Genomic DNA, 12,861 nt, shown 5'->3' with positions numbered 1-12,861 from the left:
CATGAACACTTTACTAAAAACATTTAAAGAGTTTAGTAATATTGATACCGTATGAGAGATCATTGATATTTTGTTTACAAGTATCATATGCCCTTATGAATATATAGCTCTTTTTCATAGACTTAATAATACCGATATACACTAATTTCAAGAATGGAAATACTATATCTCCATATCATTGTTAGATCTCAAATAGTTGAAAATCTCAAATAAATAAAAGATTCGATTTGTACTATTTACCTGTATGGTACAAAATATAAAGATATAATGATTCTATTGATTGAAATTTTGGAACATGTTAACTCGCCAATAAGGATAATTTCGATAAACGAAAGTAACTATATTTAACTAAAATAAAAACTATGTTGCTCTTATCAGCACACCTCCTATAAAAACAGAGCAATCTTTACGAGATGTTATGAGCAAAAACATATAATGTGTTCACTATTCTATGTTAGGACCTTTCTGCAACGAAAACAGCTGACATGGATTATTAAATAAATCAAGTATATAAACCTGTAACTTGTGTATGTTACACTAACGTTTTGTTGCATTTTATACCAGAAAGAAGCATATTGATATAACAAAAATTAAGCAGATCAATTATCCATCTTAATAAACTTTCCTTACACATGCAAGGCGAATATTGTATTACAAATTTACCTGTAGGGGTTCACTTGATGTACAATGTGTTCGTATCTGAGACTGGAGAGAACTTTTTCTTACACTTCAAAACAAAGTTTTGTTTATGTATCACAAGAGTTTGACACTTATTCAGATCAATCAATACAAATTTCAACAGCATTTCCACCATCCTAATAGGATTCAACCCGTTCATTGCAAAATTACCTCTCATAAATCCTTTTTATCAATATTTGCAGTAATATAAAATAATGTTGAAATCAGTTGGTATGATATCTACAGAAAAATAATGATATCAAAAAGTTCGAAATAACGCGTTGATATCGCCTACCTGTGTTAGCACCACTTACTATAACACTTCTTTCCTTTGGCAGGGTAACCCTGTGGAAAGAAAGGTGGCCACCCATAATCGACTGCACTAGTGTATTGCCACACGTGACTGGTAATCTACATTGTGACCTCGGGTACCTGATATCTGAACTGTACACATTTAAACAGAGTAGTAGATGATAGTAAATGGTTGGTTAGTCGTCTTATTGTTATTTCGTACACTTTGTACGTAAAGTTAAGAATCAACAGCATTGCCCTATGTTAAGTAAACATCTCGCAAGAGTTCGCAGTTATCGTAATGTGATGAACGTAGTTGATACATTTTGCGACTATTTTGTTAAATGAACTTGTCAGAATAGCAAAACTGTTCGAGATCCGCTGTTATGCAAAAAATAGACACACGGAACCATTCTTTCGCATTTGATAGAATGACAGGGAAAAAAAACGTTGATTTTAGGTTTTCTTTCTGTTTAAGTCTGTTAGTCTGAAACTTTTTCACAATTTGTAATGATTGTAAGTAATGATAAATCACGTGTTTCTCAAGTGTGTTGTACAAGATGGTTAAATAAGATGTGCATATATTTTACATGTAATGAATTGCGATGGAAGGGTCGATGTAAACACACATATCTAACCAGACACTAGATATGGTGATAACAATTAGACTGAATGATGCTGCGAGAAACACTATGTAATCTTATTCAACTGAAATCAGTTAACATGCATATCTACTAGTGATCAGTTATAGTCATAAATACCTAACAGGACAAGGTAAGGAGGTCCCTCTTTTATATGTTACGACACTGTGAGTTTTGTATAAACCAAGTCAGTATAAATCCGACCAATACAAAATCTTAATAAACAGACCTATTATTGCAAACAACCCATAAGGCAATATATAATACACTTATGATTTTGATTTAAACATGATTCGAGTATCACAAGGGTGTAAAATCAATCGATCTGTATTGAAAAAATATTAACTGCAGAAAATATTTATTGATTATAACCGCCTTGCGCCCCAATCTAAATTTTGACATTTTCCGCAGACGCGTCATATGTTTGAAAATTTAATCTCATATCGTCACTGAAGAGTGCAAGGACAAACAGCTTTGTAATGTTATTTGATTCATTATTTGGTTCGGCTATATCTAGTTCTAAATTTGTGTGTATTTTGTGAATTTTGTATCTTTGAGGACCTGACATTACCTGAAGTAGATTATAATTTTCTTTGAGATGGTCACTGATCAATGAAGCAGAAGACACACACCTTTCCAGAAAGCTGATAATTTAGTACAAAATTAGACTATAACCGGTTTCGGTTTCGTGTCTTAATATGTTTCTCTTAGTTGAGTTTCACGTTTTTATAAGTCATTTTGTCGTTCATTCTACACCCTCTTTTCATTTTTCCGGTATAGAAAGACGTTTTTTATGTCATTATTCTCGTATTATTTTCTGATCGGATGTAATATAAATATGATTTTCAATTGAGCATATAGCACTTTAATCAAATACCTTGCAACTTCTTTTCAGAATTTTATTGCATATGTCTTACTGGATAGGTAAACAGTTATTGGCTTAATCTGTACCATGCTATACTACATAATTACATCATATAGACACACATTTAATGAAACAGAGATAAAACGTCCATGAAAAAAGTTCTTTTGTTGTTTGAATGGTATTGCTCGAACATTTGTCTAAGGTTTTTACAGTGTCAGCTGTGAAGTAGAATAGTATGGAGAATTCCATCCCTTGTCAATTAGCAGTCAAATTTCACTATTCCCACAGTTCAGTGCATTGTGATAGAAATTTTCATAACAATGGATCTTTGATAAAAAAAATAAGTATACGGAAAAACTTCACCAATTATCTTAGTATTTGAACACAATATTTCGATTAACATCGCTTGAGATCTCGATCGTTTCTATTATTTCACTGGATAAATGCTATCATGATTAAATCGCTGACTTTGCTAGAATAACACTTTTAAAATTCGAACATGAAGACCTTTCCACCATGGCAAGTTCGTTAGACTCTATTTTCAATAGATCAATCATATTTATACAACATCTTGTCTGTATCTGAGGTAATTGGTAATTAAATGGCTGCCCAGTTACTAAGTTATAATACAAAAAGAACATCGGTTATGAAATGATGTCCAGCTTAGCCAGAATTTGCATATACTGTCATTAATTTGTGCATGGACAAGTCTTGAAAGGTTTGACAATAACTACCGAACGGAAGTAAGTTTTGTTGAATTATGGTATAGTAACACAGCAGTCTCCTCTTCTACCAGAATGATCCAGCCATAAATTAATACTAATAAAATTGTGGGAAGTACTTTTTTTTGCGTGGATGCGTACAGAAGATCAAAACACCACCTTTACAAGGTTTCCAACTCACTTGCATGGACTAACACTGCAGTATGTACATGGGTGTCATTCAGACCAGTATTTGTTGCGATTTCACTGTGTATACTCGATAAACCAACTCGCGAAGTATCTTTCTTGTTCCAATATTATCACGTTAATACAATAATATATAGTCCAGCAGGAAATCTTCATTCCCCGTCCAAACACTTGATGATATCGTCAGGAAGAAAACCTCCTTCCTTAAGACAGTTTTGAGTGTATGTCCATAACGTTTCCTGGTTCTGCTTATTTCTAAGTACAATAAAACATCTTGTCAACAAGGTAAAGTATTAATCAGTATCACAAACAATAATTACATATACTGTTATCTCGATATATTTTATATAAGTCTGGCACACGGTCATAGTATCCAATGTTAAAAGGAACGCAGATTCATATATCATCGTTAAAAGTGGGGCACTAGAATTGAAATTTAAATGCATGCCACCTTGTTTGACATTTGATATATGACCTTATGAAGTTCAAGTAAACATTACACTTTTCATAGGTCTTACGATTAATAAAAAGTACAAGCAAATACAAAATGTAATATTTTGAAGAGCGATTGTTAGAAAAATAGAAATTAAGTGAAATATAAACACTGAAGATATTATTTTTCATTTTTTGCTTTAATGTCGATTAGTGTTTGCAAACATTTTCATTGATTTTTGCAATCCTTTTTCATAAGAAATGTTCTCTCAGAAGCGTCGAACATTATATACAGTTTCTAACGATGAAGTGTACGTTAACTTACTATGGCTTAGTGTACAGTACCAATAGTATAACATGGATCGCGTATCTGAATATATGAAAACATTCTTCATCATATTTTGATTAACTTACCTAGTTCTACTGTGTGGAGTGTTGGGTTTACAGTCACTATAATACACATCACGGACGTCTTGAAGTGCCGGGTTCACGGCTGCATTGATTGTGGTCTCAGCTCCTTCATATGGAGTTTTTGACGCGCCTATAAGATAAAAAGGGAAATTAATCAGAAACAAATGTGGTAATCTGTAATGTTTTGCCTTCCCGTTCACATTGTTGCAATCTTATCTTGTTGATTTCAAGTAAAAAAAAAGTTCTTTATATAAAAATTGAGATATTATTTGAATGATGTAATTGATTTTGACTGAAGTGGGAAAATATCTATAAAAGATACAACAGCATCTATCTCACAAATAAAACTGTATATCTAATTTGTGATTGTATATTGGTAAATTTAGAAAATGATGTTTTCCATTAAAGTAGAACAAGACCATTTTTGTTTTATTTACATATTAAGAATGGATATAAATACGCGGAATTTCTGTTGCCATGAAAACTAAGGTTAAACTGTTTATTATGCATATAATGTCATCAAAATGAATTTTAAATTAAATCAATGGAACATCTCTCTAGAGTCATTTTAAAACACTTAGTTTATCAATTCATGTTCACCAATCAATTTCCCTATGCTGAACAGAAGAGCCCAAGGTCCCATATCACTAAAGTTTCTTGTTACTTCTGTCTGCACAACACCCGGATGTAAACTTGATACTGTGACGTTTGAATTTTGAAGTCGTCGGTTCATACTAAACATCTGCATGACCTTCAACAAAAAATCAAAATCTTCGCTTTCAATGGTGCATTGTTCTTATTTCTGATGTAAGTAAACATGACCCTTTTTGTGTTAAGGTTTAATTGATCTGTAGTTCTATTTATATAAATGTTTTATATATCTTAAATTCTTTGTTTTATCTTATTATCATCCTTATATTTTTATCCCATCATCACGATTTTAGTGGAAGAAGTCGTCAACTGACGGACATGCTTGTAACATGGGGTTTTAAACGATACTGATTGATCAAAATTATGGGGAAGTTTTACAATCGTCATAGTGATCGCATTGAGAGATGTTTTATGTGTTTGATACTCATTTGTTTGCCTGTTGGTCCCATTGTTTTATACTTTGTTCTCAATAAGAACGTGACATTACTTAATTGAACTGACCAAGATTTACATGACGGATTTCGTCGATGAAAAAGAAGACGCTTGCTCTTCCGGTACACCTGGTCTTATTCTTCTCGTACTTTTGTCTCCGTGTAAATCTTTCTTTTGTTCATATTTTGCCCTAGTTTTATTGAATTATGATTATGTCGGCATGTTGCTATTTTCTTGTTGTTTTTTCTCTTATCATAACGAGCTTACCTGTAATACGTGTTTAAAAACTATATTAAAAAAATAAAGTATCCGAATATAGGGTTCCTGTAATACGAGAAACACTAATCTGGGTAAAAAATGCTTTTGTTCTTAAAAACATTTCTTTATAGATAATTTGGTATTCACATGTACCATAGTTGAAATATACTCGAAAACGACTGAATATAGATGAAATTAAAATTGAAAAATAAAACAGATTTTAAAAAAGATTAAATTAAAATGTCCCGACTGAGTTTCGAAACCTGAAGTCATAAATGAGACCGGTAGAGTGGCTCCTTGTTAATCTATTGTTTGCGCCACAGTATATAAACAGCTAACCTGTACATACGTCGGTAGTAGCTTGCTATGTAAGGAAAAATTAGGTGATAAGTTCCTTGGGTTGTTAAATAATAAACTATAGATTGACACTTCAAACCCCGTGTTAATGAAATGGCGGACCTGGAATGGCAGATTATTTGAATTGTAATTCAATTACTTATCTTTCGGAAGGCAAACCTTATACATTGCCCCCATGTGGTCAGATCATTTGAGTTAATCAAATTGTACTCTGGATTATTTTTTGCATTACGACTATTGCCGTTAACAGGATGGATTATTATATAGAAACGCACGTAACAGTCATGCTTTGCTTTGTTTTTAATTCAACAATAGTTACATAAAAAATAACATTATCTAGTTATCATAACACTAAAATAAAGTCACAGGCAACGTGATCATTGTAAATTACTTTTAAAAACAATATTCCATAAGGTACCTGGAATGCTTTCGAATTTCCGTAGAACAATGTTCGTCGAAAATTACGTTCATTATACTGTCTTCCCTGTATTCTGTCCAATTTAAGTTCGGAGTAACGATGCACCTCACTAGACACAAGTACTATACGACAGTCTTCTCCAGAAGTCTTCATAATGGGCAACAGATGAGCAGATAACAGGTATTGGCTCAAATAATTTACCTGTAAATTTAAGAAGTAAAAAATTCCAAAAACACACGCATACAAAATTTTTAATAAATATTTCAAATAATTGTTTTACGCAATGAAGATGATCATATTATAATAATTTCAATTTTATGTACAGTCATAAAACTGCCTTTGATTGATCAATCAAAATTATATCGAAGAAATTATAAAGCTCATAGCGTTTTTCACAAACAAGATGAATATTTTGAAACGTGTAATTACCTGAAACATGAGTTCATACCCATCATCTGTGTATGCTGTAAAAACAAAAATGAAGAATATTTGCGATTTTATTCATAGCACTATGATAAGAAATGAAACATAAATCATACATGTGCCTCTTGAAAATAGGAATTAGAACTATATTAAGAATACTACCTTAAATTACATGTAAATAATTCACCCTGTTTACTCATGCCTATTCCAGCGTTGCACACAAGAACGTGTAATTGTCGACCAGATTCCTTGAAAGTCTTGACAAAACCCATCACTGACTGGAGACTTGCACAGTCCAATTTTATGAACTCTAGGCTAAGTTCTTGATAATCCACCACTCCTGGTGTTTTGAGGTCTTTCTCTGCCTGGAATTCCGCATTTATCTTTGCCATCGCCTATGTGAATTAAGACAGGATAAAAACATAAAATTATGATAATTTTATATGACGATATTCTGGTTGCTATGTTATATGTAAATTATGTCGAAGTTTAAATTTCGCCCGAGTTACGGCTGTATATATATCATTATCCATTTAGATTATATTATAATTGTGACAACAATAATACCTTAGGTAAATATTTATTTATGATACCATACCCACAAAATAACTCAAACCTCAGTTAGGAATGAATAAAACAAATACACAAATATGCTGGTGACAATTAATTTCTTTATCAAATTTAATTTACGAGTCATTCTTACGACGCTTAAATACAAACAAGATATTAATAAACATAAGTTATAATATTCTGTAGTTGCAATTTTAAAAATGCTCAAAGCATATCAGCTAAACACTTTCAGTAATTCTTCCCCGCTACCATTGCTGTCTTATTTTATTTGAAGACACTTAACAGATATATACTTTGAATAAGGATGAATGAGAAAATAGTATTAAGGCTTACCTCCCTTGCCTTCTCTTCCGACCGACAGCCCAATATGACTGTGGCTCCCATCATGGCTATCCATTTGGCTGTTTCGTATCCTATACCTGTTTGATTTGAATTTAGTTTTATTTAGCAAAATAATAATCAATGTTCAACCGATATATACGTAGATCATATCAGATCAAAAATGTTGATTTTATTTCATATACCATTTAATCAATCAATGTAAGGATTTTTTTCAATTCTACCAATAAAATGCAAAATATTGCAATGGTTTCGGAAAGCAGAGATTAAATGGAAACTTATATGTATTTTTTTTATCGATTGATTGATTATTCAGACAAATATTGTAAAAATGTACCCAAAAAACAAAGAACAACACATTTCGACGTAATACTTAAAGTTGTGTTGCTCTATATCTATGGTTTCCTTTATACCGTCAATGTACAAATGTATTTGTAAACCTGACGTCACACTAGGCTTCACGCATTATATAGTAACATTCGTAAATTGATGACGTATAAGAACTATATCAATATTTATACGATTTATACATGGCATGTAGGCAAAGAATAGCAGAGGACTGATAGTGTTTACTGGTGATAGGCCTGAAAGATTGCCTCATCCGATGTAATTAAAGTTGCCTTAGTGAGATAGTCGCTATATGGTTCCTGTGAATTGGTTCGCTAGGCCTAGTTTGAACTACGTGTAGATTAGTTCGATGCGACAGTGAGATAAGTTGCTCAACCCAATAGTTTGCTTGCTTAGTTCAAACTAAAGAAGTCCCTTCATGCAACTCGGTATGGTTTGCACTGAATATCCATGCAGTTATAAACCATAAGAGTAGGAAACCCCGAGTAATTGTTTTAATAACGCTAAATAAGCGTATACAGAATCAGAACTCATTCATTGGTGATTTTTAGTCCCTTTAACCTGTACAAAGTGTAATATAGTGTATTCCATTCATATGCATATCTGTATATATTTTGCTTCGTCAGTAGACCCTCAATTCGTCAAGCTGATTCAAATAGATTCCCAGCAAGGTAATCTGAGACTTTCTCACGTTTCTGACCCTCATAACAAATAGTTGACAGGGTTGCACGTTACAGTATCAATATACAAAGGATGCTTGGTTTTTTAAACTGTAAATAACACGAACCTCTTCTTCGTGAGAGCAACTACCTATACTTTTCCTCTCATATGCTACTTGCTGGGTTATAGATGTTTCAAAATACTCTAAGATGTATAATGTATGAGGAAAATAGATCTGATGTTGATTTTGGAACATATTTTGTTATACGTGTATGTTGGTCAGAAGTTTTCAATGGTTGCAGTCATTGTAACAATATTCAAATACAAAATGGGTAGAAGTGCGAACACGTTGTAAGGAGCCTATGGGACATTTAGGTTTGTAACATACAGGAAATAAAATCTACCAAAAGGTTTATACACAACAATTAACAATAGATATTGTATACAAATACATCATACAAAAACTCAGTCAATAAAACTAGGTCAATCTATGAACAAAGAAAGATTTACATGGGGATTCCTGTAAAACATAAACGGAGAACAAAACCATTTGTTCCGGAAGAGTAAGCGTCTTAATCGGCATGTAAATCGTATCCATCTTCCTGTCTTCATTTGTAATGGCCATGTTGATGTAACAGAGGTCATTTTTCAGCTCAATGCCTTCGCTAGGAATCGAACCCGGGACCCCTGGCTTACTAGTCTCACGCTCAACCAATCGAGCTATAGAGAAGTTCTCTCTAGCTGAGTGGTATATTGCGGCTAGTATTTTACCAGGGTTACATTAACATGCAGAGATCTAAAACCCTTGATACATTACTTGAGTCGTTGTTTATATAAGTGAACTGTATCGTATATTATGTGTGTCATGGACCTACCTGTGTTAGCACCGGTAACAATGACAATTTTCTCCTTTGTCAGGGTAACCCTAGGGAAAGACAGGTGAGAACCCATATTCGGTTGTGTTAATGTGATGGTAGACAGATTATATTTACTTTGAATGTTGACCCTTGTTAACTGATATCATTCTGCCTATATTTAGATATACTAGAGCTGGACTGTAAATAAAGTAGTGTTAGATAAGCCTGAATGATGACTGATAATGGCTGTGTTGATACTGTGGAGAAGTGCTCTTTGTATTTAGTCTATCTAATCACCAGGTAATCGCTTTCAATTTCTATCAATAAGTTATTCTGTGGTTACATATTGTAAACTGTATCCTCCATCCTGTCACCTAAATAACTACACAATGATGTGAATAAAGTGAATGAACATGGTCACTGCATTGTGACTTTAAATGTATTTCAGAAATATACTAATACTCAATCATAATAATGGCACATTAACAAATACAAAGAGTTATTCATATGAAAAAGAAAGACAAGAACACAATTAGCTACAAATATTTAAAATTTTAATTGTCACAGATTAGAAGCACCAGAGGTTGACCAAACAATGCCATTAAAAAGATTTGGTGTATTGGTTGATATTGTTTACTCAATGTTGTGATATATCAAAAATTGCAAAAAAAAAATTCTGTCTATTTGGTAATGTTTGCCGGTACATTAATTTCGCAATATTCCAATTATTAATGATAAATTAATCACCCACATTTTAAATGAACGACAATCTCTCGGATACGAACTGATGGAAAAATGTGAGATTAAGTACCAGCCTTGTAGCCTAAACTAGACAACCGCGATTGCATAAAATCGTGAAATCGAAAAAGACACTTTGGGAAATCGATTTCCCACTTAAAAAAGAGTTTTTAAATGAAAAAGGATATGATAGCAAAACTGATTTAGGATCAACAGAAGTACCACTGTCATCAAGAAAAAATGTACATGTAAAATTTTCAGATTCTATAGAAAGACACATGACTTTTTTGTTTGCTTTACGATCACGTTTAGTCACGTGAATACAGTTGAGACTCCGCAAGTTGAAATCTTTCTATTAACCAGATTCTCAGGAATATCAGTTACATATAAGTTGGTCAGATTAGATCTACAATTACTCTCCTTGTAATTGCAGTAATGTACTGCGCGTAAATTAGTTCGACTTGCACGAATTCAAGGTCAACCCAGCCTCGAGATATGTTGATCGTCTCAGTGAATAACAGTCAGAATGTAAGAAAAAAAATCACCAAACACAGGAACAACCCAACAACAGAAACAACTAAACACAGGAACAACCCAACAACAGAAACAACCAAACACAGGAACAACCAAACAACAGATACAACCCAACAACAGGAACAACCCAACAACAGAAACAACCAAACACAGGAACAACCCAACAACAGAAACAACCTAACAACAGAAACAGCTCATTAACAGGAACAACCCACAACAGAAACAACCCAACAACAGGAATAACCCATAACAGGAACAACCCAACAGCAGAAACAGTTCGACAACAGGAACTACCCAACAACAGGAACAACCCAACAACAGAATCAGCTCAACAACAGGAACAATTCAACAACAGAATCAGCCTAACAACATGAACATCCCAACAACATGATTAACTCAACAACAGGAACAACCAACAACAGGAACATCCCAACAAAAGGAACAACCAAACAACAGGAACAATCCTACAACAAGAACAACCTACAACAGGAAAAATCTAACATTAGAAACAGACCAACAACAGGAACAACCCAAAACAGGAGAAACCTTACAACTGGAACGGCCAAACAACAGGAACAGTTAAACAGCAGTAACAACCCAAGAACAGGAACAACCCACAACAAGAAAAACCTAAGAGCAGGCACAACCCAACAACGGGAAAACCCAACAGCAGGAACTACCCAACAACGGGAAAACCCAACAGCAGGAACAACCCAACAACAGGAACAATCCAACAACACGAACAACCTACAACAGGAACAATCTACAACAAAATCAGTCCAACAACAGGAACATCCCAACAACACGAAGAGTCCAACATCAGAAACAACCCGATAACACGAACAGTCCAACAACAGGAACAATCCACAACAGGAAAAACCTAACAACAGGAACAACCCTCAACAGGAAAAACCTAACAACAGGAACAACCCAACAACGGGAATAACCCACAGCAGGAGAAACCTAACAACACGAACAGCCAAACAAAAGGCACAACCCACAACAAGAACAACCTAAAAGCAGGAACAACCGAACAACAGGAACTAATCAATAATAGGAACAAACAACAGGAATAACCCAACAACAGGAACATCCCAACAACAGGAACAACCAAACAACAGGAACAACCGAACAACAGAAACTAATCAATAACGGGAACAAACAACAGGAATAACCCAACAACAGGAACATCCCAACAACAGGAACAAGCAAACAACAGGAACAACCGAACAACAGGAACTAATCAATAACGGGAACAAACAACAGGAATAACCCAACAACAGGAACAATCCAACAACACGAACAACCTACAACAGGAACAATCTACAACAAAATCAGTCCAACAACAGGAACATCCCAACAACACGAAGAGTCCAACATCAGAAACAACCCGATAACACGAACAGTCCAACAACAGGAACAATCCACAACAGGAAAAACCTAACAACAGGAACAACCCAACAACGGGAATAACCCACAGCAGGAGAAACCTAACAACACGAACAGCCAAACAAAAGGCACAACCCACAACAAGAACAACCTAAAAGCAGGAACAACCGAACAACAGGAACTAATCAATAATAGGAACAAACAACAGGAATAACCCAACAACAGGAACATCCCAACAACAGGAACAACCAAACAACAGGAACAACCGAACAACAGGAACTAATCAATAACGGGAACAAATAACAGGAATAACCCAACAACAGGAACATCCCAACAACAGGAACAACCAAACAACAGGAACAACCGAACAACAGGAACTAATCAATAACAGGAACAAACAACAGGAATAACCCAACAACAGGAACATCCCAACAACAGGGACAACCAAACAACAGGAACAACCCACAACAGGAACTACTCAATAACAAGAAAAAAAACAACAGGAACAGCCCAACAACTCGAACAGTGCAAAAACAGGAACAACCAAACAACAGGAACAATCCGACAACAAGAACAACATACAACAGGAACAACCCAACAGGAAGAGGCCAACAACAAGAACAACCCAAAACAGGAGAAACCTAAAAACAGGAACAGCCAA

General features: G+C 34.2%; 1 protein-coding gene across 1 annotated transcript; it reads right to left on the bottom strand.

Annotated features, from left to right (window-relative positions):
- Positions 1 to 3,535: 3,535 nt before the first annotated feature.
- On the bottom strand, positions 3,536 to 9,633 carry LOC132563901 (retinol dehydrogenase 14-like). The gene is made up of 8 exons (XM_060228661.1): positions 9,558 to 9,633; positions 7,669 to 7,754; positions 6,953 to 7,160; positions 6,772 to 6,806; positions 6,343 to 6,543; positions 4,827 to 4,977; positions 4,230 to 4,356; positions 3,536 to 3,638 (listed from the first exon to the last, which is right to left on the bottom strand). The coding sequence occupies exons 1-8, from the start codon at positions 9,631 to 9,633 to the stop codon at positions 3,536 to 3,538; spliced, it is 987 nt and encodes a 328-aa protein (XP_060084644.1).
- Between the last annotated feature and the right edge of the window lie 3,228 nt (positions 9,634 to 12,861).

Source organism: Ylistrum balloti, unplaced genomic scaffold (assembly GCF_031769215.1).
Source record: "Ylistrum balloti isolate Yb309-2 unplaced genomic scaffold, AGI_CSIRO_Ybal_v1 Utg371906, whole genome shotgun sequence".
Lineage (NCBI taxonomy): Eukaryota > Metazoa > Mollusca > Bivalvia > Pectinida > Pectinidae > Ylistrum > Ylistrum balloti.
Note: the sequence above shows the minus strand (reverse complement) of the source record. Positions and strands in the feature narration are given on the sequence as shown.

Coding starts and splice junctions, on each gene's coding strand:
- LOC132563901 (XM_060228661.1), bottom strand. CDS start 9,633: ATGGGTTCTCACCTGTCTTTCCCTAGGGTTACCCTGACAAAGGAGAAA. Junction 7,161..7,668: donor CGGAAGAGAAGGCAAGGGAG/GTAAGCCTTAAT, acceptor TAATTCACATAG/GCGATGGCAAAGATAAATGC. Junction 6,544..6,771: donor GGTATGAACTCATGTTTCAG/GTAATTACACGT, acceptor TTAAATTTACAG/GTAAATTATTTGAGCCAATA.